This window comes from Carassius auratus, chromosome 21 (genome assembly GCF_003368295.1).
Source record: "Carassius auratus strain Wakin chromosome 21, ASM336829v1, whole genome shotgun sequence".
NCBI lineage: Eukaryota > Metazoa > Chordata > Actinopteri > Cypriniformes > Cyprinidae > Carassius > Carassius auratus.
The window spans coordinates 20361858-20389310 of NC_039263.1; the positions used below are offsets into that span (position 1 = coordinate 20361858).

General features: G+C 36.5%; 1 protein-coding gene across 5 annotated transcripts in view; it reads left to right on the forward strand.

Moving 5' to 3' along the window:
- Positions 1-27453, forward strand: part of LOC113038880 (rho GTPase-activating protein 24-like) — a 107363-nt gene that overhangs the window by 72504 nt on the left and 7406 nt on the right. For 3 of the 5 annotated variants that reach the window (XM_026196643.1, XM_026196644.1, XM_026196647.1), the window contains 2 exons: positions 21009-21131; positions 26280-26487. In XM_026196643.1, coding sequence (XP_026052428.1) covers positions 21009-21131; positions 26280-26487 — 331 coding nt within the window. Of the gene's footprint in view, positions 1-7870; positions 8027-14398; positions 14605-21008; positions 21132-26279; positions 26488-27453 lie in introns of those variants that run through there. The other 2 variants (XM_026196646.1, XM_026196648.1) reach the window with 2 other exon arrangements.

The following is a 27453-nucleotide window of genomic DNA, read 5'->3' on the forward strand; positions in this document are numbered from 1 at the left end:
GTATTTAGAAGAAAATGATCAAACACGAGTCAAACGTACAGAATACAACTATTTATCTTGACAAACAACTTTTTTTAAATAGATAAATACCTAAGTCGCTGTCATCGGAAGCCAGTGGGTTGCCAGATGTTGAGAGGGTATATATTTCATTCCTTCTTGGACCACACCATAGTGCTTGAAGTGTTACAAAATTCTGAAATTATCGTATATTATGGGATTTATTTATTTTTCGCTATTGAACATACATTGTACAGTGGTCAACATTATCGTACAAATACAATAATTATATACGTCTGTCAACACTGTTCACTGTTTACTACTGCGTTTCAGTCTCTTTCAATATAAAAGTCTGTTGACTCACTCATAAAACGGTCTCTTGTCGCTATCTAATGGTGGAATAATATAACTAAACTCAGCATCATGAACACACACACACTGATTCCCAATACTAAATATTATTATTAAATACTGATATTATTTATATAAAATATTATAATATTTAATAAACAGCAGCAGCACTCATAAAAGTTGTTTTAGCAATTCTGTCAAAAGTACAAAGGCAGCGCTCTGATATACATCATTAAAGTTACTATGTAAAATATAAACTTATTAAAATAAGATTTCGCCCTCAGCCAAAACAGTTTGCTTTGGAACAAATAATAGATTAATGAGAGCAAAGACTGCCCGTTAGATTTCCCCCAAAACTAATTATATATCATGTTTAACCACTATAGAGCCATCAGAGCCAGTGGTAGATTCCAGAAGATCTGGCTGAGGTGAGGCGCTGTCGGCAGGTTTATGTACGCTGAACGGCCGCTTGCATCCTGGAGCTCATATGTCCAAAAAACATTATATCAAATTTTCAAATGGGCGTTATCTTTATTAACAAACCACACATTTCAAGTACATTCTCGCCTAAAAAAAATTAATTATAGTGGATTTGGGAAATTGTTTACATATTGAAAAATGTATCATTGTAATGTAATATTTACATTAAAGCTCAAATATTCATGACTATATTATTAATAATATTAAATATATGGTAAGGTTAGTATTATTAAATGCAATGTCAAGATAAAAATGTCAAGATAACCCACATTTAAAAAATAACCCTTGATTTATACTTTTATCCAAATACTGATATGTTTTCTATCTATTATAAGATTGTTGGGTGGAGATGATATGGTGGAAGTCAGACTGTGATCTGAGGAAGATATCCATTGATCTAAGACAGCGATGTCCCTTTGTCTTCTCTTCCTCACCCTTCCTCTCTTTTATATCCCTGTCTTTTATCTCTTGTCAGGTTTATGATGTGAAGAGATGTTAAGTTACAGGGCTGGTAACCTCACACCTCTAAACTCTCGTTCGGAGTCAAAGCCAAGAGTCACGAGGTCACGTGGAGCCCTTGGCTGCTTCTAAAGATGGTGTCATGTGACCTCAGCATCTGCACAGCTGGTTGGCCCCTGACCTAGAATGATGAATGATGTCATAAGTACAACTTCAGTCTCATTGTGTTTCCCTTTTAATTATCTTATGGTGAGAGTGACAAAAGTCTCATTTGAACAAACCGTTATTTCTAAACGTCCAGTCCTGTATGTGTGTGTTCGGGGTGTTTTTCGGGGTGTCCGTGTGCTTGTTTTTGCCCAGATCTTGCTGAGAGAGAATGAGATAATGACATTACAGGGTGTTTTCTAAAGTCCTAAAGCCCAAATCGACTCTCATCAGCATTTTCTCGGCAGCTCTATCTAAGCCCTATCTTACTGCAGTTCTCAATCCCACAATCCCCTCTGTTCTCTGCGAGCTCTTCATTCTGGCAGCTTGGATGGGCCAACGGCTTTGCCAGAGCAAACAGGCAGGATCTGGGATGGTAAAGGCTTACTATACAAACATTCTTATCAGCTGTCTGAACGCTTTTGAGCCAGACGCTGCATGAGGACTGTCATAATAATCAGAGCAGAGCCACTCGTCCGCCAAAGAATGTGTGTGTGTACATATTTAGTTATACATTTTTATTATATTATTATTATTATATTATTATACAATATCTATCTATCTATCTATGTGCATATATATGTCTATGTGTGCGTTTGATTTTATATATATATATATATATATATATATATATATATATATATATATATATATATATATATATATATATATATATATATATATATATATAATTATTATGCATATTTTTATACTATTTATTTCTATTTTAAAAAATCTGAATTTGTTTATATATATATAATTTTATATATAATACATTGTTGTATTTTGTTTAAAATAAATGTTTTTTTTTTTACATTTATTATGTAATATATGTATGCACACTGCTGAAAATCATTAGCATTATATAAAACATCAGAAGTTCTCTTTCTTTTTAATGCATTTAGCAGACTCTTTTGTCCAAAGCGACTTACAGTGCATTCAGGCTAACAGTTTTTACCTAACGCGTTCCCTGGGAATCGAACCCACAATCTTGCGCTGCTAACACAATGCTCTACCACTTGAGCCACAGGAACAAGTGGATGCTGATGCCTCTAGATCAGTGTTATTTATGATCGAAAAATTATAACATCTTGCTGCTTACCCGAAGATATTGCAGAGTTTCGTATTTCAGTGCTTGACGTTGAAAAGATACTGTTGGCATTGATTGATACTGAAATACTCCTCAATCTGTGTCTTTTGCATGACTGCACATATTGAGTCCAGTGTTTGGTCTCCAAAATAATATTGATTTGATCAGTGTGTTTGCTCAAGGCATTCGCCTATCAGCACCAGTGTGTACATTAACATTCACTTCTGCCTTCAAGTGTCATGTTGACATTGATCAATTATAAATTATCACATTATTTCACATGCACAATGCAAGCGCGGCTGTGTTGCTGGAAATATCTGAGATATTTGTGTCTCATATTGATTTGACGTTGTATATCAGGGCAGCGATGGGAACTGTCTGAGAGATTGATGCTTGCAGTGTCAGATTGTTGCTCGAGGCTCTACAAAGGAATTTGATCTCGGAAATGGAAATGTTCGAGCGCAGTGCAGAAATGAAATGTTTATGATCGTGTGAATAATGATCTCTGGAGCTGCGTAGAGGGGTTTAGGACAGCTTGTGCTTTACTTGACTCTGCCGATGGTGAATGGGAAATGATAACTGGGACGCAGGAAGTACAAGTGTTCACATGCACTCTAACTTGTGTCATTATGTGTGTTTCTTTGATTTTGATTAGGCGAGCATTGCTATATATACCTCAAATCTGGAATTCGAACAAACGACTAACCGTTCATATGAAATTTTGCGAAAGTGAGTGGAGCATAGAGTTATCTCTCTGGATATGCCTTGAGAATGCCATCTCAGGGGATTCATCTGTAACTGACACAGCATGTGCTGTAACAGGTGTTTCGTGCGTTAGCGTGCAGGACTCAGCTCCGGGTTTCCTATAGAAAGTCCCGTCTGTAATACAGGGATTATGTTCAGTCTTCCTGTTAGTGGGAAACAGGAGTCTCTTCCGAAGAACTGAAACAAAGCTAGCGATGTTTGTGTGCTTATGCAAACAAACACAGCATTAAAATGAATACTTAGTAATACTTAGTTATGAATAAAGTCCGTTTGGGGCTCACTCGACCTAAATCTTTCAGGCTTGAATGAAAGAATGCATGAAATTTGTGTTTTAGAGAAGAATAAATTGTGCCAGCTTTTATTTTATTTTATTTTATTATTTAATTAAATATTTTTTTTAATCATGAGTTGGCATGATTTTATTTTTGTCTAGAAAATAGTTATTTTAATTTAATTTAATTATTATTATTGTTATTATTATGGATATATATATATATATATATATATATATATATATATATATATATATATATATATATATATATATATATATATATATATATATATATATATATATATATATATATATATATATATATATATATTCAGGAATCATACTTGTTTTTTTTTGTAAATAAATACAGACAAATGACTATGTTTTTGTAGCAACACTCAGCTTCACCTGTTTTTCAATTGTGACTTTGTGGAGCATTGATTTTAGAGTGTTTTTCTATTGGTAGCCCCAATTTTCCACCAGTTTCATGAGTCAAGGTCCCAATTATCTCATTCCCTATCAGCAACTACACCACCATATAAATCTCTCCCACAGGTGCGTCAGACTTCAAACAACATTAACTCTTCGTCAGACCCTTCAGGCAAAGAAAAAGGCACGTATAGCGTGGAAGACATTCACTAATATTAAACTCAGGCCTGTGGCCACCTGAACAGACAGAGCTGGGGGTTGGAGGAGATCTTGTAGTAACTTAATATATCATAGACGTGCCCAGTGGAGTGAATTTCTTATTTGGTTCAATTACCTGTGCTCTGTAACCTATGTGATTTACTACGGCACTGGTGGCTGTGGCCATAAATCATTCCTGTGAGCCACAGACCTCCACTGCAACCTCGCGCCCTGCTAATCCAACCAGGGCAGGTGTCATCTGTGTACCGGCCTAAACCAACCGTCTGTCCATTCAAATCGCTAAGGCTTTATTAAGCAGCCTGGATGAAAGAGTTGAGAGACTGGGCCATTGCTTTGGTTGTTAGTTGTTAACTGGTTTATTAGAATTCAATAAAGGTTAGCTTTACATAATGAAACCTGAGTATACTCACATTAATTATTGCATATGACTATTGATCATAAAGTTTGCATTTGAAGCCTTTGTAGTGTTGTTTTCCTATTGAATATGCCACGTTTGTTGTTTACCCCAGTTTAAGTCTTTAATTTACTTCTCCTTATGTGGTTTCTAGTCTGTATCTGGCCGATCAGCAAGCTTCGAGCAATTCAGCATTACTTCTGTGCTACAGACCCTCGTAATATTGATAGTACTCGATGTGCACTATAATAGCCGTAATACATTTTATACAGTGTAATAGGACTCACATCTCAGGCAGACTAATGTTGAGTCGGTTCTGACCTGAACTGAGACACAGAGGCTATTTTAGATTACAATGCGAGCACCGAGAGAATTGACCATTTGTCCAGATGACCTCCTTTAAACTTGAGACACAACTGAACGTATTTCTGATAAAGCTTGGAAACAGTAGCACACAGAATTCTGATTCATTTTAGGGAGTTGATTTATTTGGATTGATTCTTTTGAACGGACTCGTTTGAATCATTAAACCGACGAGTTCCTATATTTTTGTGTGATGTGTTTTTCATTTTATTTTATTTTGTTTTAATTTTTGTAGTTAGAATATTTATGTAATTAAATATTTTTTAAATATTACAATAATTTTTTATCTGTTCAGCTACTGTTTGTACGTGTACGTATACATATACACACACACACAAACAGTATTTAGTAATTTTAGTTCAGTTTTAGTCATTTTAGTTATCAATAACACACACACACACACACACACATATATATATATATATATATATATATATATATATATATACATACATATATATATATATAATGTCTAGATAGATACAGTAGATCTACAAAAATGACAATAATACACAGTAAAATTACTTAAATGGAAATAAAAAACATATAAATAAAATCATAATTATATAGTAAAAATGTCTAAATATTATTACAAAATATAATAGTATCTATAATGTATACTAAAATAACACTGTACCTAACTACCTTGATTTCCGCTTAAAAAAATAAAATAATAAAATGTCAAAAAGGATCCATTGTTTTCAAACAAATTTGTTGCATATACTCCTGCCCCAAAGCTGCACTCAAATAAAAGTATTTTTACATAACAAAAATGACATACATCACATTTAAAACCCTACTTATTCTCAGTATGGCTCAGAAGTTGCTTTAAATTTCATCTAAATGAGCAGGACGTCTACTTCAGCTCCTCTACAATAGCAATTGGCGTCTGTCCTCACAGGTGAGTGTGTGTCTGGTCTCCTGCACACTTTAGGGTGGTTTATACGCAAGACGAGATTACTTTCACATACGTACTGAGTTACAGTCATGAACCTGGCCATCACGTAACCATACACTGCACAGCATACTCCCCATATCATTAAGACACATTGAAGTGCACTAAGTGGTGTCATGTTGTAATGTCAGTGCCTGTGGTCATCTTTTAGGGTGGAAACTATTCCGGTTGAGATGTATAGAGCTGAAGAACCAGTGTAGCCTTTCACCTTTGCCCTGACCTGGTCTTTTCAATCTCAGTCTCAATGGCTATCAAATGGGCTAAGATGAAGCCACATTGCATGATGGGAGCCTGTTGGTATGAGTCCATGAGTTGATGGTGGATCAGATAAACCCCGTCTCCCAATTTCTCCTCATACCTCTGTGGGGGGCACTGAAACCAGACCCCGGACATGCACCAGAGGAGATGGAGATATGAGGCTCATTGTTCAAAGAGAGTCGAAGCATTTATCCGCTGTTGGAATGGCGACCGTGTTAGTTCTGCTTGTGTTGTGTGAAGACAGCACCATCATCAGCATGCTCTGTTTTAACCTTGTGTTATCTTACACAAACCTTAAGATTAGAAAGTTCTTCATTGATGTTTCTGGTTAACGATGATAATGTAGTAGCTGTGTAGTGTTCTGACCTCCTGATTTCTGAGGGAATCAATCAATCAGCATGCCCTAGTGAGACCGTTGTCCTGAGACATGTACAAGTGCTCTTCAATGATCCCTGCGTAGTATTTAAAGTATTTGTTTGATAAGTAAAGGTCAAAACTGCAAAATAAACTCAATATTAACTTAATACACACAGTGGTCTTGTATAGCCCACTCACTGTATTATTTAGCAATAATGACTGTAATTATGATTGTACATTATCCCACAAAAAAATACTTAAAATGTTTTATTTATTTATATATTTACATAGCACCATTAAAAACAAGGTGTACAATATGATAAAAAGTTTTTTTTTTTTTTTTTTATAAGGATAAAAACCTTAAGGAATAAAAAAGTAAAATGCATAAAGATAACAGATTTGCAACATTGTTATACATAAAATAAACAAATTATTAAAAATAATGAATTGATCTCTCTCTCTCTCTCTCTCTCTCTCTCTCTTCCTTTCTGTCTCCCTCTCTTTCTTTCTTTATTTCTTTCTTTCTTCACAAAACATTTTTGATAACACTATACCTAAATACTTCATGTATAATCTACCTTAAAGGGTTATTAAAGAGTATAATGCATTATTATTATTCATAATATGTGTTGTAACACATTACATCTTGCTGAAAATAATTATAACCAAACTGAAAATGCATTGTGTAACAATGAATCGATAAGTGTTATAATGTACTAACTGTGGTTATAATAGTACAGGAGATTGTACGATGCAATACAAAAAAGTTCATTAGTCATAATTAATGCGTTAAAACGACTATACAATCCATTATACATAAAAGCTTTAAGTAAAGCTTTACCATACTTTTAAATGGTAATACATCCACAAATATATATGGGGGGGGGGGGAAGTCTACTGACAATTAATCAAACCGTATAAGAACAAAGCAAAAAAAAATGTTGGTTGGATTTATTAAATATGTTGTCTAGTTATCATATCAGTACTTAACTGGGTCATTTAGATAACATAAGGACTAGTTTAAAAGATATGCCACCACAAACCGCCTTCATAAAAATAGAAATATCCTCTGAAAAGATTTCTTCAAATGTTTGACTGACAGACTCTCTGGAGAAGGGGCCGCTTTTCTCTTCTTCTCTTGTAAGAGCTCCTGGGCCTGTTGAAGCTCTCTATTGTTAGTCAGAAAGAGAGAGAGGTGGGTGTACTCAAATCTCCTCCCCTTCGGCTCTTTCCACCCCTCCTCCTCGGTCCTCTATGGACCATGTCATAGTCCTCAAGACTGCAGGCCCATAGTCTCCTGGAAGACCCACTCCTCTTCCAGTGTTCCCCACTTCAGAGGCCTCTTTCCTGGGATAGGTTGCTTGATAATGGAGGTGGTGCAACAGGTTGGACATCAACTATCTCCATTTGGGATATCCGAGTGTCTATCAGGTAATTCTGCTGTTGATTTATAAAGTGCTGCAGATGAGAAGTTTTTGAGATGCTAGAATGGTTTTCTAGATTTGCCACAAGTATCATAATCTGCATTTGTGTGACAACATAAAAAATTCATAAATAAGTCATTTTCTATAAACTGAAGATTAATTTGAGCGCTCACAGATGCCAGAGTGGTTTTATTTGTAGTGATAAGCACGTCCGGGCCCTTTGTGTCTGTCTGAGTGGGACATTATTTATGAGTTCAGACAATTTCATGAACAATTAGTCTCTGCTTTCTTCCTCTAAACAGTCCCAGTTTCTGTTTCTTCATCAGATGGGTTGAAAGATCTCAGCTGTCTCCGAGAACCTCAGATGCTCTCTTAACAGCATGTGTTATGCAACCCATTAATATTTGCTGGATATCTCCATGAATATTTCTTAGCGGCTCCCTTTAGGCTTTTGAAAAGCTAAAGCCTCTTCATAGTAGCCGAGAGGAGTTCAAGCTCGACCAGGATGTATGAAATATGTTATGTCTATCCTGTGCAAACAATGCTATACAGCAATTGTCCGTTTTCCTGCCAAGTCCTCGTGCTTCCTTAGTGTGCTGCGAGCATCTAAATCAAATATTTGTGGCGTTTCATAATGCTGTTTTGAGAGGAACGTAAGAAAGTAAATCATTATCTGTATCTTTGCATTGTTGGCGCGACCACAAATTGATTCCCATGTAACAATGGGCTTGTTTATGTGGCTGCTTTGTTAATAAAATGGCTGTTGATCTTTGGGATTAGCGCTGTCAATGATGGGAACGCACATAATGGAGCGTTTAAGGGTGAGGGGGCGTTTCTGGAGAAGGTATGTGACGGTAATTGCTGCTCACTATAACCCTTTTGTTTGGTTCCACCTGGTTTGGGCCATCATATAGCTCAGGTCACTCATTAAAGAGCAGACGAGCTCATATTTGACGAGACGCTGGAACATAGACATGCACAGAAAGAGCCATACAGTACATAAAATAATAAAGTACTACTAACAAACAAAGGGTAAATATAAAATGAATGAAATATAAAAAATGCATTATATTTGTCAACAATGTCAAAACTAATTCAGATTTTATCCACTTTTTGTAATGCATTATGAAATTGCATTCTCAGGGAGTAGTGCTGCCTTAAACACGTGTTCTATTTTGGAGGAGTGTTTAGATTTTGACGCAGATCCTCCGGCCAGGGCCTCGGGTCTCATTGCTTTCGTTATTCCCGTGAAACTGCACTCTGCTTCCTGTCAGAGTCCTGCGGCGTGACAGGTTGTCTAGTCGCTTCAGAAGAGCCCGTCTGCCCATCGGTGGCAGATGGTGTGGGTTTGGAGTTGTTAAAGTCTCAGGATACCTCAAACACAGACACTGACCTTGAGACTGTCTGACTGCAGCTCTGACCCTTTTATTTCACCTCAGTCAGAGACAGACTCCTAAAGACTTTAATTAGAGGACTGTCAAGGAAGACTTCCCTTTACCTTTGATCCAATATTAACGTAAAAGACCTATCTATTATTTTAAAATATTTCCCTTCATCTCTTTCTCTCTCTCTCTCTTTCTCTCTCTCTCTATATATATATATATATATATATAGAGAGAGAGAGAGAGAGAGAGAGAATTCGGCTGCCTTCTTCCAAAAGTGTTATTTGTAAAGGTCAATAGATTTGGAATGGGATTGAGAAATGTCTCACAGTGGACAACAGAATAATCCTGTTTATTGGTCAAATCTCCTGACAAGCATGAAGTCTCCCTGGTTCCACTTTCACCACAGTACTTGGTTTATCTCCTATTATGTTTTCCCAGAGAGGAGTGTGCGATTGACATAGTACCTGTGATTGGATTTACTGATGGAAACAATGGCTTGCGTTATCTGTGCAGCTGATTGGTGGAGAGCAGGGGCCGTGATTAGCCAATCGTTCACCTTATCTGACCTACATCGCTACATGGCCAAATCAGTTCACTCACCTTTGGCAAGAGTGAGTAAAAGCCATGTGGTTTACAAGATAATATTTTTTTTCTTTTATGAAATAACTTGTTTACCCATCTGTCACATAAGTGACAATTCAAGAAGTAATTGGCATCAAGGAGCCGCCACACTAGGATCTGAGAAGGTAAAATTACCTTTTAACCGGCAGTGATTTTGGACAGGATAAATTTGATAAATAATAAAAGTAATAATTAATAATAATAAAAATAATATTTATTTAATACTGATATTTGTATACATGTGTGTAGTTTAAATTATTATTAAATGAAAAAGTATTTAATTAAATGGTTTATTTATTATTTTAAACATAATTGTCTATTTGTTAAAGGTTATAATTATTTAGTCTTGTTTTTATATAATTAAAAAAAATTATAATATCAATGTTCAAACATTTTAAAATGTTAAAATATGTATATGAATGGAAGTCTAGTGTGACTTCACTTTTAGAAAAGCAGTTTTCTTTACCCAAAAAAGGAGAAAATAAATCCCAAAGACATTATTAAGTTTACATAAACCGAGGGAGTTTATGCCTCGTAACTGCTAGAGCAAAAATGGATGCACCGACTCTCTCAGTAATCCATGATAAAAGCACAGATTTAAATGCATTGCATGCTAATCAAGTTCTGGATTTGTTTCCATGACTTTCTAAAATCTAGTTTCCAAATGACTGTTATCTTCTGAAAGTTGCTTGGGCTGTTGGACAAGCAATCCATCAAACTCCCGTCAATTATGCTTCATATTTATCATGACCGTGAGTCCAAATCTCTGCGTTATTCGGTTTAGTCAGCTACCGTAAGAAGAGGGTTCACAACCAGATTTATTTACATAATTAAATGCAATTATTATTAGACGTACTACACGCAGTACGCAATGAAATTGTTTTATGTGCTTTGACTAATGTAGACGCGTTTACTACGTAAGCCCTGACATGGGCTGTAAATCCAAGTTAAGATTATTAGGCCCGAACACAACAGACTGTTTGTGAGTTTGTCTAATCCTTCATTCCATGAAGGTCACGATCTGCAACTGCAGTAGTTAAAATCTAATGATTGAATAATCTATTGTGATATGATATCGGTATGACTGCTACAAGAATTGATTCAGTGTGTCGCTGAACTCAGAGTGCAACTTTCCACGCAACAGCATCAATCATTCATGCCACATTAGCTCTAGGAGACAGAGTTCGTCCCTTAGAGCTCGTAAGCACTGCTGTAGGACTGAGACTTGGAAAGAAAGAGCAGAGAAGGTGAAATATGTTTTGTTTGCAGGAGTCATGGAAGCACGGCTTGCTATGGAACATACTAGGAAATGACTGTAAACATTCCGCCTCATTCTTTTGCCACAGCAACAGAGGTGATTCCCTGACAACAGACAACAGTATCAAGCAACCCCCTGCAGAACTATATTAAAGTCTGTACACATCCGAACATTACTGCTTGAATCAAGAAGGACCATTCACTGTTGGACTCATATGCTAATTTTAGCCAATCATCATATACTGTATATTAGTGTTCAAAAATCTATGTTTTGGGTTCGAATTATTTAATATTTGTGTGAACAGGAGAACTTCACATTGCAATTTGTTCTTGACCTCATTCTAATTTTAATGAATCTGGAGTGTTTAAACAAGCATGTGCACTAGTCATTTGCATAAAACATGCCCAACCGTTTATAAATTGAGTTCAATTAAAACGTTTTCTGTGTTTGTGATTCCTGTGCATTTATGTTGATGTGCAGCATTAAAAAGACAAAATACAAGTGTGCATTTGATTTAGCCAGAGCTTAAAGTGGCTTAAAAGACGCTTAAGTGGATGGCGCTTCAGAAAGCTTTTTAAAGCAAGATTCTCTTTATTTATTTATTTGGGTTATTTGTAAAAAAAAAAAAAAAAAAAAAAAAATTAGAATGTTGTTACAAAAAAAAAGTAGTTTAATGTAAAAGTTAAAAAATGTCCATCTAATGCATATGTATATAGAGAAAGAATGGAAAAGTACTGCAGTAGTGCGGAATGGGAAAAGCTCTTTGAGTTGTGAATGTATCCTTTTCCTCTCCATTGTTTCTATCTTAGTAAATATAATGGGTGGTAAGACTTTTTTCATGACAGGGTCATCAGATCAGATCAAACACCATTTCTAAAACAGGAAGCAATAAATCACTTTCATGATAATCAAAGTTAGAAGGCATGATTGTGACACTTTGATTTTGAACTTTGCCGCATTACACTAGCTAGCCCCGCCCTTAGCGAAATCCCATTGGTCGAAAGTCTTCTTATGTGGCTGTATACAGTAATAAACATCAAATTGGTTGTAAATGTGTGGACTAGTAAAGGTCTCCCTTTTGACTCATGAGTTTATATTCATGTTGACTATTTGCATGCTGGTGGTCACCAAAAAATACACGCAGAGCAGCACGTCTGGCCCATCCTGGATGTTATGGAGAAATAAACAGGAAGAAACTGGATAAATTAGGTCACTGGGTTTGTTGCAATAAAGGAAGGCAAGTCACTTCTTCCTGCTACTCATGTTTGTAAAGGATACATGGGAACTTTGTTGTCTCTTCTCTGAGAAAAGAGAGAAAAAGAGAGTAGACAATGCACAATAGAAACTCTTTCGGGAGTCAAAGTGTGTTTGCATAACAATCCGTTCACACAGCGCAGCCTGCGAATGCTTTCGGACAGCTGTGTGGAAAAAGCTTCCTAAACTTCACTGACATCTGAATAAGTGCAGTTGGTGTTAAACCCACAAGCATGCATGACAAACCTTAGTTCTGAAATCTACTATCTTCACCATCTTGAAGATCTCATTTAATTTAATGAGATGAATAAGAGTTTGTCTGGGTCAGTGGTTACTAAGTGACTTACTGGAGAGACACATGGCATGCACAGACCTGCTGTTCAAGGAGGAAAAATATTGGTAATCGGTTTACTCATGGTGAATGCAAAGATGAGTAAGATCAGAAATACTGGAGCAGTTGTTCAGGACATCCTGAGGAAGGAGGGTGTGCATTTCTAAATCAGGGAAATGGGAAGAATGCAGGGAATGCTGTAAAGATGACTGAACAGGGAGTCAGCCAAGACAGATAGCACTTGGGTGTGTGTGTTTTGTGTGTGTGTGTGTGTGTGTATGTGTGTGTCAGGAGGTCAAGATGACTAGGCTAGACAGTGTTTTTTTTATGATTTGCATCTTGAAAAGAAATATATGCTCAATTTAACTAATTTCTTGAATGTAATAAGTTAACATTTTCCCTTATACTGTACACATTTACTTTGGCAAGTATAGTTACCTTTTTTTCTTTACAGGAGGGCTAGTAAGCTTTTAATATTCCCATCATTTTATTGTATGGATAAAACATTAAACCACCAATAATAGTCAAAACATATGACAAAAAAAGAATTAATGTCTATAAATGAATGTGTTAAGGTCTCTGAAAAAAAAGAAAGAAAAAATGCCACCATTATTTCTTAAATAAATGAATTCTAAGTAATTCTAAATAATAATTCTAAATAAAATAAAATAAAAACTGAAACTGAAATGCACTTAAATAAAATGGCATTAAATATAAATAAAATAACAAAATGAAATGACAAAATGAAACAAACCTAACCAAAATGTAATAATAAAATAAAACTGAAATGCAACCTGACATCACAAATAATCAAAAACATTAATTGCAAATTAAAATGAAAATGCAAAAATAAAATAAAATTACATTAAATTACAACATGACAGACAAAATCAAATTTTAAATTTTAAAATAACACACACACAAATTGGTATTATAAATATTAAACATAAATAAATAAAATTATTAGATTATATAAAATTACATAAAATGAAAGACATACAATAAAACAACAACATTTTTCTCAAATAAAATAATTATTGAAAGTGGGTATGTTTTCACACCATATGTGGCAAGTTATAGCATACAATAACATAATTTGGCTAAGTTGTGTGTGTGTGTGTGTGTGTGTGTGATGTCATCACACTGGAAATTATTACTTAAACAGCATATTATCAGCATATATATATATATATATATATATATATATATATATATATATATATATATATATATATATATATATATATATATATAAACACAAAAATATGACTTATGTAGCTCAACTCAAATTAGCTTTATTTGTACATGTAATTTAAAAAAAAAATCGTTAGCCCAGTCTTTCTTACGAAGAACACAAAGCTGAGAAGAAGACAAGTTAGATTGTTGTTGTTGTATTCCCCTAAAAATACAAAGTTTTTAAAAGGTGAGTCTTTAGATCCAACGATATTAAATGCAACAAACTAAAAGAACAACAGCGTCCTCCATTCACACTCATCAGCGTGTATGACGTCACGCAGCTTTAAACGCCAAACAAACAGCGTAGTGGCACCGAGCGCGTGAGGGGAGGGACTGACAGCGCTCTGCTAATCCTATTGTGTCTCGCGCAGCCGGTGCGCGAGGTGCTGCTGTGTGCGGATCAGTGTGGGACATTAGTGGGACATTAGTGGGATTTATTTCTGCAGTACTCTGAGTCCATACGCATGTTACAACCACCCGCAACTGGATGCCAAAAAAGGGTTAGTATTCTGTAGTGTTGTCGTGTTTTGTGGTTTCCTTTTGTAGCGCGCAAAATCTGAGCCTGGAACTGTTGCGTGTGAGATTTTACAGAGATTGTAAACAAGACTGGACTGAAATCGCAGATGTGGACGTTGAAATGTTGAGTTTTATACGGAACGTGTTTGTACTTGCGTTCAAAAAACAGAGGCAACGCAAGGGTCTAGGAACGCGTTTAAAAAGTTGAACTAGGCTATTTGTAACCCTCTACCTCAGCATGCATTACTAAGGTAATGTTATAGAAATTATTAGTATTAATATTATAAAATAGAATTGGTCTCATCACTGTAAAATGTATGAATAACTTCATTATTTATGGGGAAATTGTTCTTGGCACCCCTCGTGCAAACAGTTTTTTTAGGGTTTATTTAAAAAATACATTTTTTGTTGTTAGTCTTAAATTTAAGTGTTTCATGCTGCATTTATGTTATTTAGTTCATGTTTACTGCATTAATGTAGTGTGATGTGGTGAAGCTGTTTGTGTGGGTAACCCTGCTCTATACAGTGTTTAAAATGTTATTGACTCTTGTTGGTGAACTTGAAGTCATCATGTGGCTTTCCATTGTGCCACGTGTGATTATCAACTCCGTTTACACAGATTTTAATAACTCAAATATGCAATGTATAGTAACGTTATATAATGTAAAGGCATATTGTACAATTAGGAACGGTGAAATACAGAGTGACCAAATTAAATACATGACAAGGTGGATGTTTAATAATGACTACTCATTGCATCCATTGTGCAATAGAAGGTTAACTCGAAACTATATCTTTAAAATGTAACGCTCACATCTGTCTGATGCATGTGTGCATCGAAGAACCCTTAAAATTAAAAATGATCACAGATATATTTCAAGAATGCATCCTGGACCCTGTTCTGTGTGAGTAGATGTACATGTATTATGTCAGTGTGACGTTATCTTGGCAGATGTTGAAAATGAAGCATCTTTTTTTGTCTTTCTGGGATGTTTAAGGGTTTGTGCACATGATAGATTGTTCCATATGTGAGAATTCCTTAAGAGCAGCACACACTGATAAACACACTTAGCACGACGGGAATGTGTGTCTATGGTTCATTCTCATGTTGTTTATCACACACACACACACACACACGAGGAGCTCATGGTTCTTGCTAGGGCTATACATTAAACTAGGTAAACCTTCTCTCCAGTAGTTAAACATACTGTCAGAGGGCTTTCTATATAGAAATATACTGCTTTATGTGGTATATGTTTACTTACTGTTATGTCTGTATATGAATTCCTAGTTAAAGGAATAGTTCATCCAAAAATGATGCTTGACTGAAAGTGTACTCACCTTCAGGTCATCCAGGATATAGATGAATTTGTTGCATTGTACTATATTTATAGAAATGTGTCATTACATCACTTGCAGTGAATGGGTGCCGTCAGGATCAGAGTTCAAACAGCTGATTAAAAACATCACAATAATCCACAAGTAATCCACACGACTCAAATCCAACATTTAGCATCTTGTGAGGCAGAAAGCTGTGCGTTTGTAAGAAACAATTCCATCAAGATGATTTCGACTACAGACCATTACTAAGATATGAGTAAATCTAGACATTATGTAAGTCATCTTGTCTGAATCAGGAAAAAAAATATGCACAGATCAAGCACAGTTTACAAGAGAATATAGTCCAAAGTAGTTCTAAACAAATATGTCAGTGGATTTTGATGTGAGAAGACCACAGGTTTTGGACTATTTCACTGTAGGAAGCTTTATTGTGGATTCGTATTTCGGCCAGAAAAAATGATTTAAAGTTATAAAGCCTTAATGATGGTTTTGTTTCTTAATTTACAAGCTTATCACATCACAAGACATTGAGTGATGAACTGGAGTGGGAATTACAGTGATGTTTTTATCAGCCGTTTGGACTCTCATTCTGACGGCACCCATTCACTGCAGATGATCCATTTGGTGAGCAAGTGTTAAAATGCTAAATATCTCTGTTTCAATGAAGAAGCAATCTCATCTACATCTTGAATGGTCTAAGGGTGTGTGCATTTTCAGCTAATTTTCATTTTTGGATGAACTATTCCTTTAATGGCGTCAATAAACCTAGGTCATACATGCATGTCAGTTGGTGCAAAATTATATAGGCTGAAATTAACTTCCTCTAAAAGATGTTTTGCAAGTGTAACGCGTTTCTATAATTCATTTCTCATCTACATAAGTGCTTTTTAGTGTGTAAGCAGTGCGTCTGGAAAAACACTCACGCCAAAAAGCACAGATGATGCAATATTTGGCAGTCTAATGTAATGATGTTATTTTAAATGTAATTAGCACTCCCATTTGCATATCAGCCTTATTTATTGAAGATCGCTGGTAGTAGATCTGTCAGCGGTGACATCGTGCTTGGCACATTATGGTTTGCTAACTGGCTCAGCCCTGCCCTGGTCATGAAGATGGGTGATTGTTGAACGCTCAGCGGGCACAAAGGCCTCTCGTTAGCCTCCTAAATGTGTGTGAACTGGCACCGGGATCAATGGCAGCAGGCTTGTGAAAGGCTAGTTCATAATGAACCCTTGAGAGCTCGTCACTCACCCGCTGCGAGGTAGAGAGAAGCCAAAAGATGGATGGTGAGCTCAGAACTTTTAAGCTTCTGTTTACAATGGGGAAAAGGTTGCTGGTCCTAGAATAGCATAAATGGGTCACCTCTATCTATACTCGTGGGAAAAGTCTAGCTCAAAGGGCCACATTAATGTTAATGTACAGCCAGGTGATGGAGGGGAGGGGAGAGTGTGTGGGTCATAGATCGTTAAGTTCATTTGGAGAGGAAGGTAATCTATTAGAGTATCTGTGTGTAGTTAGAGCAGGGTCAGGGGTCTCTAGAGAGAGCTAGAGTGCTGGGTAGTTGTGGTTTTATTGGCTAAAATGATTTAAAAGAGAACTGTGGGGCTATTCTAGATTAGAACGTCTTGTTTTGTGAATGTCACCCTGCCCTTTGAACCAAACTAAAGGCTTTTGTTGCAGAACTGCTCATTTTGAGGTCTGTGGTGGTGAAACCTGTGCTATTTTTTTTCACTTGTTTACCATTTCAATCTATTCTAATCCATACAGTGAAAGTGAGTGGCGATGGTTTCTTTGGACCTCCAAAAATGTCAACAAAAGCATGATAGAAATAGTTTAAACAAATTTGATGGTTTGGTATACATCTTTAGAAACCATATTATTATGAACTACATTACTGTTCAGAAGTCTTTTTATATATATATAAGCTTAAGGCATGATTTTTAGTAAGCGTTGTTTAGTATCTACCATTTTCACTTAGCTAAAAGTGATTTTTATTTTCAGATTTATATTATCAAAAGTTTGAAGTTTTAAAGATTTTTCTTTAAGAAAGTAATATTTTATTAAGGTAGGATGCGTTAAATTGATCAAAAGGAATTTATAATGTTATAATAAATGCTGTTCATTTGAACTTTCTATTCATCAAAGATCCATTAAGACCAAAGTATTAAGCAGCACAGCTGTTTTCAACTCTGCAATTAATAAGAAATTTTCTTGAACAGCAAATCTGCATATTAGGATGATTTCTGAGGGATTATGTGACACTGAAGATTGGAGTAATGATGCTAAAAATCAGCTTTTTGCATCACATGAATAAAGTACATTTTAAAATATATTCAAATAGAAAATAGTAATTTTAAATTGCAATAATATTTCACAGTGTTACTATTTTTGCTGTATTTTAAACATAAAAGACGTCTTTCAAAAAACATAAAAGATTAAAAAATATATATTTATATAATTTTTTATATACGTACAGTATTGACATTTTAGCCTGCATTGCCAATTTGAGCTAAAATTCACTTTAAAATTTAGAATCATGCTCTTTAACAAATGAATTTTAGAAATTGATAAAAAAAAAATTACAAATTAGAATTGCATGATTTTATGTGAAGTGCAAGTGTGGCTGTCATTTCTAGCAGCTGTACATTGCAGTTAAGATGACTGAGCTGGCTCGCACTCATTCGTTCTTTCTCTCTCTGAAACAGGTGCTGTGTAAATTGGTGAACAGTCATTGTTTACTGCCAGATAGGCTCATTTCTGATTCATTTAGCTTTGTCTTAGTCATCAGACAGTCTGTTCAGGCCTATCGTGTGAGTGTGCATGTGTTGTTATATGTGCTGAAGTGGTAGGAAGACAAGACCGCAGCAGATGGTCTGTAAACTGTGCTCGAGCCGGATCCCTGTCGAGTCTGCCCTTTGTTGCACGCATGCATTCCTATGTGAGCGGGTCGGTGCATATGCCATGACACTTTAGTCTTGGCTTAGGTTGCTGTTATCTTGCTGTTATTCATCTCCAGCCTCAGGTGGTGGGCTGCAGCTCAGCATTCCAGCTTTTGTCTCCTTCATTTCCATTTGTAAAACAGGTGTGGATGCCGAAACACTAGCACAAGTTTCTGAAATGTAAATTAGATGGGTTGTGGATTTTTCTGATTTTCTTGTATAGTTCTATTTGTTGTTTTAGTTAATTAGGTCATATAAACAACTGTATCATAACAAAGGCAATTTATGTGTGGAGTAACTCTTAAAGGTACAGTAACAAAAGGCCAGTTTAAGATGGCAGTACTCCAATTTTGGTGCATGAAACCTTACAAAAAATAAAAAATATGGGCTCAATAATTCACCTCAGTATGCAAACTTATCCTAGAACTTGTAATACATGGTAGACTACTTGTAATACATCCTAGAACCAGTAAAACAGAGTTTGTAAAATGAACACCTTGTTTGGCTACCCAGATGAAGGCAAACAATCGTTTTTCATAAATGAAACGAATGCAAATCTAACAAGCATGTAAACTGAAGCACCAAGTTTCCAAATCTGACGAAAAAAAAAAAGGTTGTGCTTGAAAGCTATTTCCGAATGATCAGCTGCTCCGTTTCGAGGGGTGCCGTGGAGAAATCAATGGAATCACTGCTGCCGTTGTTGTTCCTTCAATGGTTTCCATCTGCTTTGCTTCTCGACAGTCCATAAATACATTTTTAATGGTTGACAAACTGATCTCGTCGCAGAAGAAAATCAATGATCAAGACAGCGAGAGTCCCCAGAGAACTACACAAATGAATACAATGAATAATTTAGTCTTTCACACTAATCAAATCTCCATTAACTCTTAAAACTCTGCCTCAGTGTAGGGACAGGACACATTGGACAGGCTTTTAAAGACTCTCTCCTTCTGGATGAGAGGCAAGATATATCCGGTATTGATCTGCCTTTTTTTTGTGTGTGTGTGTGTCCTATTTATTTGCTTAAACCATTTGAATCAACACTGTTGCAATACATATTTCAGTTCAAATCTAAAGATGTTTTAAAGCTTATGTTCCCTGAATGACATTTTATTCCCAAAACCTGTCACAAAATTACCATTAAAGTGTTCATTTCAATTTCATGCGCCAGCTCAAATGGCCCGTGCATGCTGTTCTCACAAACAAGACAGAAACTTCATTCCCCAACAAACTAAACATGTGACGTCTCAAGCCCAGCACCCTTCCCAGATGTCAACACACCTGTGCATTTGTAAATAAAGGCTTTGAGTCGAGGGTTAATGACAGATCACAGAAGTGTCATTGAGGTTTAGCATACAAAGGCATGTCCTGCCACTCATCTTTAATGACCAAGACCTAATTGGCTGTTGACAAGTGGTTTGCAGAAGTGTCAAGGAGTGAGCAAATAACTCCAGTTGTTATAGTTGTTATATTGAACTGAATTGAACCCGGGTCGGGGACCTAGTAACATTGCGGGGTTCGACTCGGGACGAGCGCTGTGTGAACAAAAGCCAGATCTAATTCCGTATCGAAGTGATGACGCGGGTTATTGCGCAACTCTTTTACCGGCTGTTTTGAAGGAAGATCAACATTCGCGACGAAAACATATGTGAAAACTGTAATGAAGCAGAGATCAGTTAGTTACTCACTTTCCGCGCTGACGTCGAGATCGTTTGCTTGCTTCAGTGAAAGTATAACGTGCCTAGCGTTGTCGACTCGTACATTACACGTCACGCGCTGATGTCACGTGTCGTTACGGGATCTTCAAGGGTTGTGTGTGAAAGCACGCACATATACCGGGTCATCACTGGCAGTGTGAAAGTGCCAAATCTAGCGACCCGGGACCAATTGCAGGAACACTTTACCCCTGTATTTGCCGGAATGGCAGTGTGAAAGGGGCTTAAAAGAAGTAAAGAAAGCTCAAGCTATTTCCCCAATGAAAGTGTGTATGTGAATGATGGCTTTTGAAATGATATTTTGATATTCATGTTACATGTTACTGTGTTTTTACATGGAAGAACATCAAATCCAACAAACTTCTGACCATTATTTCAATGCTCTTTCTGTAGGGGGCGACAGGGAGCGAATGACATCCAACCATGAGACTTATCTACTTATGGCCAGCACACAGAATGACATGGAGGACTGGGTGAAGAGCATCCGCAGGGTGATATGGGCTCCGTTTGGAGGAGGTGAGCTTCTGCAACCAGTTTGTCAGAATAAGTCACTGTTGGTTAATGGATATAAACAGGACTTTGCTTTACTTACACAGCTTTAACTTTGCTATATACTATACTACAAGGGCGTAGTTTTTGTTTGGACTTTGGGGAAGTTGAATTGTGAATTGTTTTAGTCAAATTTCGGGTCATGCTCACTCATAAAGCTTATTTATTTGTTTGTTTGCTTATATAGGCCTTATATATGTATGTATGAAAAAATCTGAAAAAAAAAAAAGAAATTACCGTATTTTTCGGACTGTAAGTCGCACCTGACTATAAGTCGCATCAGTCCAAAAATACGTCATGATGAGGAAAAAAACATATATAAGTCGCACTGGACTATAAGTCGCATTTATGTAGAACCAAGAGAAAACATTACCTTCTCCAGCCGCGAGAGGGCGCTCTATGTCTTCAGTGTAGACTACAGGAGAACTGAGCAGCATAGAGCGCCCTCTCGCGGCTGGAGACGGTAATGTTTTCTCTTGGTTCATTTGTCTTAATTCATTTCTCTTGGTTCATGTCAAATTAATTTTGATAAATAAGTCGCACCTGACTATAAGTCGCAGGACCAGCCAAACTATGAAATAAAAAGTGACTTATAGCCCTGAAAATATGGTAGAATTTCTAAAATTCTAAACATCTAAAACGTTTCTGAACTGGTTTTAGGGTCCACTTTCTCAATGACAAGGGTTTTGACAGCCAGCATTTAAGTTATTATATTTAAGTGATTGTTTGAAGTAGAAACATAATTAGAGACTCAAAATTATGGAATAGGTTGAAAGTATTCATATATTTATATACTACATGTACATTTATTCAAAAAAGTGCCATGAGGTCTGTGAGATAGTTGTCAGTTTAATTGACTGTCGATGTGTGGGTGTGTTTGGAGGTGTGCTCATATTTTTCAGTCTCGCACACAGCACCAACCTCATTAAACTGCCCACTTTCTGGGGTCAGTGAAGAGGTTTGCTCACCAGCCTGCAAGAATGACTCATCCTTGCATGGCCATCTGAATGATCCCAGTCTGTGTGGGCAGGAATCAACCATTCACAGGAATAAGCTCGTGTAGTCCAGCCAGAGTTGAGGGCACAAAACCATGTGATACAGACTGAGTGCATTAAACTTTGAGAGGCATGTTGTGGAATTTACAACGTGTCCTACATCAACTTTACCTGCTGTGTTTGGCTTTTCTTGAAGTATTTTTTCGCTTGTTAACACAGTTAAATTACTTAAAAGTTACTTTACACAGTCATTTGTAATATCTAGGGCCAGCATAGTGCTTTTTGTGTGTTGCTTGGTTTGTAGTCTTGGTCTTACACCGTCTTAACCTTTAAATATTTCTCTGTGAACTCAACTTGGTCATTGGATTTTGCTAAATGGACATTTTGTTACAACCATGTTTGGTATTTCTGTGCACAAAGCCTTTGAAAAAAAAATAATATATCTGATGTTTACATATGTGTAGCTAAAAGAATTAGGATTCCTCAGGAATGTATCTTTTGTTCACATTTGTAGTTGAGAAAGGGACATTACCTACCACAGTCAGCTGATTTACCCCATAGGTCAAAGGTCACTGAGTCAAAGAGTGTATAATATCCCACTGTAGGGGTCCTGTGGTGTTTCAAGACCACCCAGTTGCAGTGCATGCCTGTTCCAGTCTCTTCTCCTTGACCTTCGACATCTCCGTCTCAGATTTGATATGAGCATGTGTGTGCAGCTGCAAGAAGCGGATCATTCATTAGGCCACAGACGTTTAAAATCCCTTTAAGACGTTATTCGCTTTTGACTTATTTTGCTGTGTGATCACACTTCTGTCAAAGACTTTATCAGCTTTCAGCAATGACATATAAGTGTTTTCTTTGTAGTTAATGAAGTATTGACTGTCTGAAGCTGACCCTTCCAGTCTGATCCAAGAGAGATCACATATTCTTTAAAAAGTTCAGTTCGACTAAAAATGCAGTGTCAAGAAAAGCATCTGTCCTCACAGAAGACGCAATGCTGCACAGGAGAAGCCAGAAGTGTGAACCAATTAGAGCTTCCCAGCACGATGTCATGAAAATACAAGAAATTGTTACGACTAGTTAGGACTAAAATTTGTGAGAATACGCTTCTAGGTCTGGTTAAGGATTTTTTTTTTTTTTTCAGTCTCGCGCAGTGTTGTTGTCTGAAATAGTTTTCTGCAACTGAAATAAAATAAATGACGCATTGAATTTCAAATTTTAACAATCTTAAATGAAAAATGGAAAAGTGGAAGCACTTAAAAAAATTAAATAACAAAAATTAAGTTAGAAATAAATAATAAAAACTAATAAATATGATTAAAGCATATAAAAAACATTACTAAAACTTAAATTAAACAATAAAAAAAACATTTCAGAACTCAATTAATAAATACTACAATAGACTAGTTTAGTGGTATATTTACTGTTAAAAAAAAAAATTGACATGTAAAGCAATTTTGAACATGCTATTCATGAGTTTATCTGAAAGAGTAATTGACCACTGGTGGAAAAGCGTGTTTGTTTTGTGATTACTTCACAAACATTTTTAAAATATGTCTTTCCTATGAAATAAAGCAAAGTAGAAGATGAAAACCTCTCACACGTTAAACCCAGCCAATCAGATTTGAGCTTCTAAGGTCAAGAAAATTACTTCCACTTTTGTATGAAATGTGTTACACAGTTTGCAGCTCCTATATGGCGTCTGACTGAGAGATTCTATTACAGGTGTTTTAATGAAGTCATAATTTGCTGCTGTTGGCATGTCTATTCTTTGTGAACTTAAAAACAGAGCTTATTTAAATGCACATTTACTGTACTTGTTTTCTTGTTTAAGTTTTTAATCTGGGTCTGAAGGTTTAGACAAAGAATATTCATTCATTCAGAATTCAGTTTTTATTCTTTATTCAAGAAGATTAAAACAATCTTTCTGCATATAATCTTTTCCGCCAGTGAACTGGAAGACCTTCTAGGCTGTGAGTGATTCGCCCACGGCCGAGTGCCGCTGTTCAAATGTCCACAAAAACACGGCGGTGTGAACGGCAGGAATGAGGGCCGAAGGCTGGGAACAGCCACAACAGATGATTACACAGCTAAGAGCTTAGCAGCTTTTTAACACTAACCTTAGGGGACGGAGGGGAGGGGTAGTTTTGGCCCCGTCATACTCTCTGCTATGAAGTACAGGTCAGGTCTGAGCTTTGGATGGATGGAGCAGTTCGTCTCCTCCCCTTTAAATCCAAACCTCCTTAAAGAAGGGAACGGACTCCGCTTTCAGACGTACAGGAGTAGAGGACAGAGAGTATACAGGAATGGCTTCTGGGCAATCTGATGAATCAGTGGATGAAAAGGAGACAAGATGAGATGAAGAGAAGAGAAGACCAAAGAAACCGCAAGAGCTCAAAGGGTACAAGGCTGTAACGAGGGACAAAAAGAATTGAGGAAAAAATGAAGAGACTGCCTCAAAGGTCTGAAATGAGGAAGGAAGATCTAAAAGGTGCAAGACTGTAATGAGAGAAGAAGATACGTACTGTAGTTTGCAAAGAGAGCCGGACTGGAAGCTGCTCATATTTGATATTTTGTAGGATAAGAGCCTTGCAGCAGCACAAAGAGAACTCTGTGGGAATACATGAGATTGGCAGAAAAGCTCTGGACAGCTTGAAGACGGCGTGAAGTCGAGTGTGTGTGTGTGTCCCCAGTGTTGTTAATTGACTGCCATAGCAAACAGGGACAGCAAAGTCATGTGAAAGTCAGAAGAAAAGCTCCACCAAAATGAGATATTAAATCCCTGAGGATTCACAGACAGGAGATCCAGGCTTGAGAAACCAGAGTGTAAACCAGGTGAACTCACTGAAGGGAGAGGAGAACCATCAGGAGATTACGTTTGGCCGGATTCCTCACAAACTCTTTCCATGGGAAACAAGACTCTCTTGCAAGAGCTTCTGGATAAATCATTAAAGAATTGAAGCCAAGCGAATGTCTACATTCTGTTTTTTTCTGCTTAGGTTCCTGTGTTTTAGCCAGATCACCATCTCACACCTGTGTGGTCACCATTAATAACTGACATCGCCTGTCCAGAGATGCATCATGGGAAACTTCTGTGTTTATTCATCCAGAAAGAGATGTATATAGAAAACTAAAACTATTGACGCAGGTCAAGTACTTTTTCTTCATTCGTTTGAGATCCAGTTGCGATCCAGCTATGGAAGTTCCCAAAACATTTTCCCAAAGACTGAGTGGAGGAAAATAATATTGTGGATGATTTTTCAGCAGTAGTGTGATTGTAGGCTACTTTGGACTGATTGTTGAAGATGCTCAGAGGCAGACACTTTGGATGCACCTTCTTGCATCCCTTATTTTACTACAGTTTCATGCACAGAAGTGTCTTCCGTAAAATAAAAAGTTGCGTCAGCTTCAAACATGGTGAGTCAGACTTGAAAGAAAATGTGAAATATCGTTTCTCACATCTGTCCAGCCTCTTTTTCCCCTCCATCAGCTCAGGCAGGAAGAAGGTGGCAAAACCCTTCCTGTCTTCTAGGCTTAGTTGAATTTGTACCACCTCGTACCACATGTCTGCGTCCGGAGACCTGGAAAGCGCACCGATCCAAAGCTTCCAGGAAGTCTGGGCTAATCCCCGCTCATATGCATGCCACATGTGAATCACGCTTGTTTTCAGCCCGACCGATGCAGACAAAAGAACAGGGAAGGAGAGGAAGTGTGTGATTTTCTTCTCAGAGAGCGTGACATGCAAGAATAGCTTAAATCATGCTTCTTTAGCAGCTCTCTCCTCACTTTTTCCCCTACATATAGAAATAGAGGGATCAATTGTTTTTCAACATGGAGTTTAAAACAATTTGTTAAGGCTCTAAAAGATTTGTCAGATAGCTCTTCTTACTTTTCATAACGGTAGCCTACCTAAAATATTAAATAAAAGATAAAATGTAACAATTAGCACATATAATATTCACATATATATTAGGTCTGTCAATAAAATACAATAAAAAAATAAAATAACTTTTAAAAATTTCTCAGCAGGTGTGAGTCTCAAAATTCTTGTGTAAAATCATCAGAATGTGCCTAAATATTGGCTTATCTGATCCTCATGAACTATGGGTTTGTGTTTCAGGAATCTTCGGTCAGAAGTTGGAAGAGACTGTTCGATATGAACGTCGTTATGGCAATAAGATGGCGCCAATGCTGGTGGAGCAGTGCGTGGACTTCATCCGTCATTGGGGTCTGCGAGAAGAAGGGCTCTTCCGTCTGCCTGGACAAGCCAACCTCGTCAAAGAGCTTCAGGATGCTTTCGACTGTGGAGAGAAGCCGTCTTTTGATTGGTACTTGCACTTTCTGTTAGGAATGTGTAAGGAATCTGCATGAAAACAAACAGACACAACTTTAAATCATCTAAATAATCTTCAGAATAGTCCAGATTGTCTGTATTATCTATTTTGCCTTCCTTATCAACTCTCTTCATGATTTTTTAAATTTTATTCAATAAATAATCATGAAAAATAAATAAATCACGGTTTATACAAAATATTAAGCACAAAAGTTTTCAACATTGATAATAAAAAACGTGATATGAGCAGCAAATCAGCATATTAGAATAATTTCTGAAGGATCATGTGACACTGAAGACTGGAACAATGGAACAACTAGCTTACGTTGTAACATTATATTACAATATTAAGTCTTTTACTGTATTTTTAATCAATTAAATGCAGCCATGTGGAGCATAAGATACTTATTTAAAAAAAATGTGAATGCTAAGACTAAGTCACTTTGGATAAACACGTCTACTAAATGTAAAATAATGTAAATGAAATCTAGCAAAGAATTACCATTCTCATCAATGCCTGAATTGAGTCCTCATTAAATCCAAGTTTACTCTGGCTCCAGTGACAAATCAACGCGAAAAGATGCAGTTGACAGTGACAGCTCTGTTTAGAGCCTCTGAAACATGTTCGACATACTTTCACTTTATATTAAAACTCATAAGAGTGCCATCTTTTGATAAAAATAGGTTTGCTTTCTTCACAGATGCCTGGCATTACAATGAAGCAGAATCTAAATCTGGAATATTCACCCAAGAATTCACATTTATAAATTAACAAGACTTTTTAACACCTCCAGGTTTTTAATTTCGTCTTTTTCTCATTTCCAATGTTTCTCTCTGAGCAGTTTTCCAAATGGACTATTTACCATTTAGTAGATTCCGCCTGAAAGTGCAGTTATGTTGTCCATTTTAAGCTAATGTCCCTTCTCATTACCCTAAATTGTAGATGCTGGATACTTTCTCT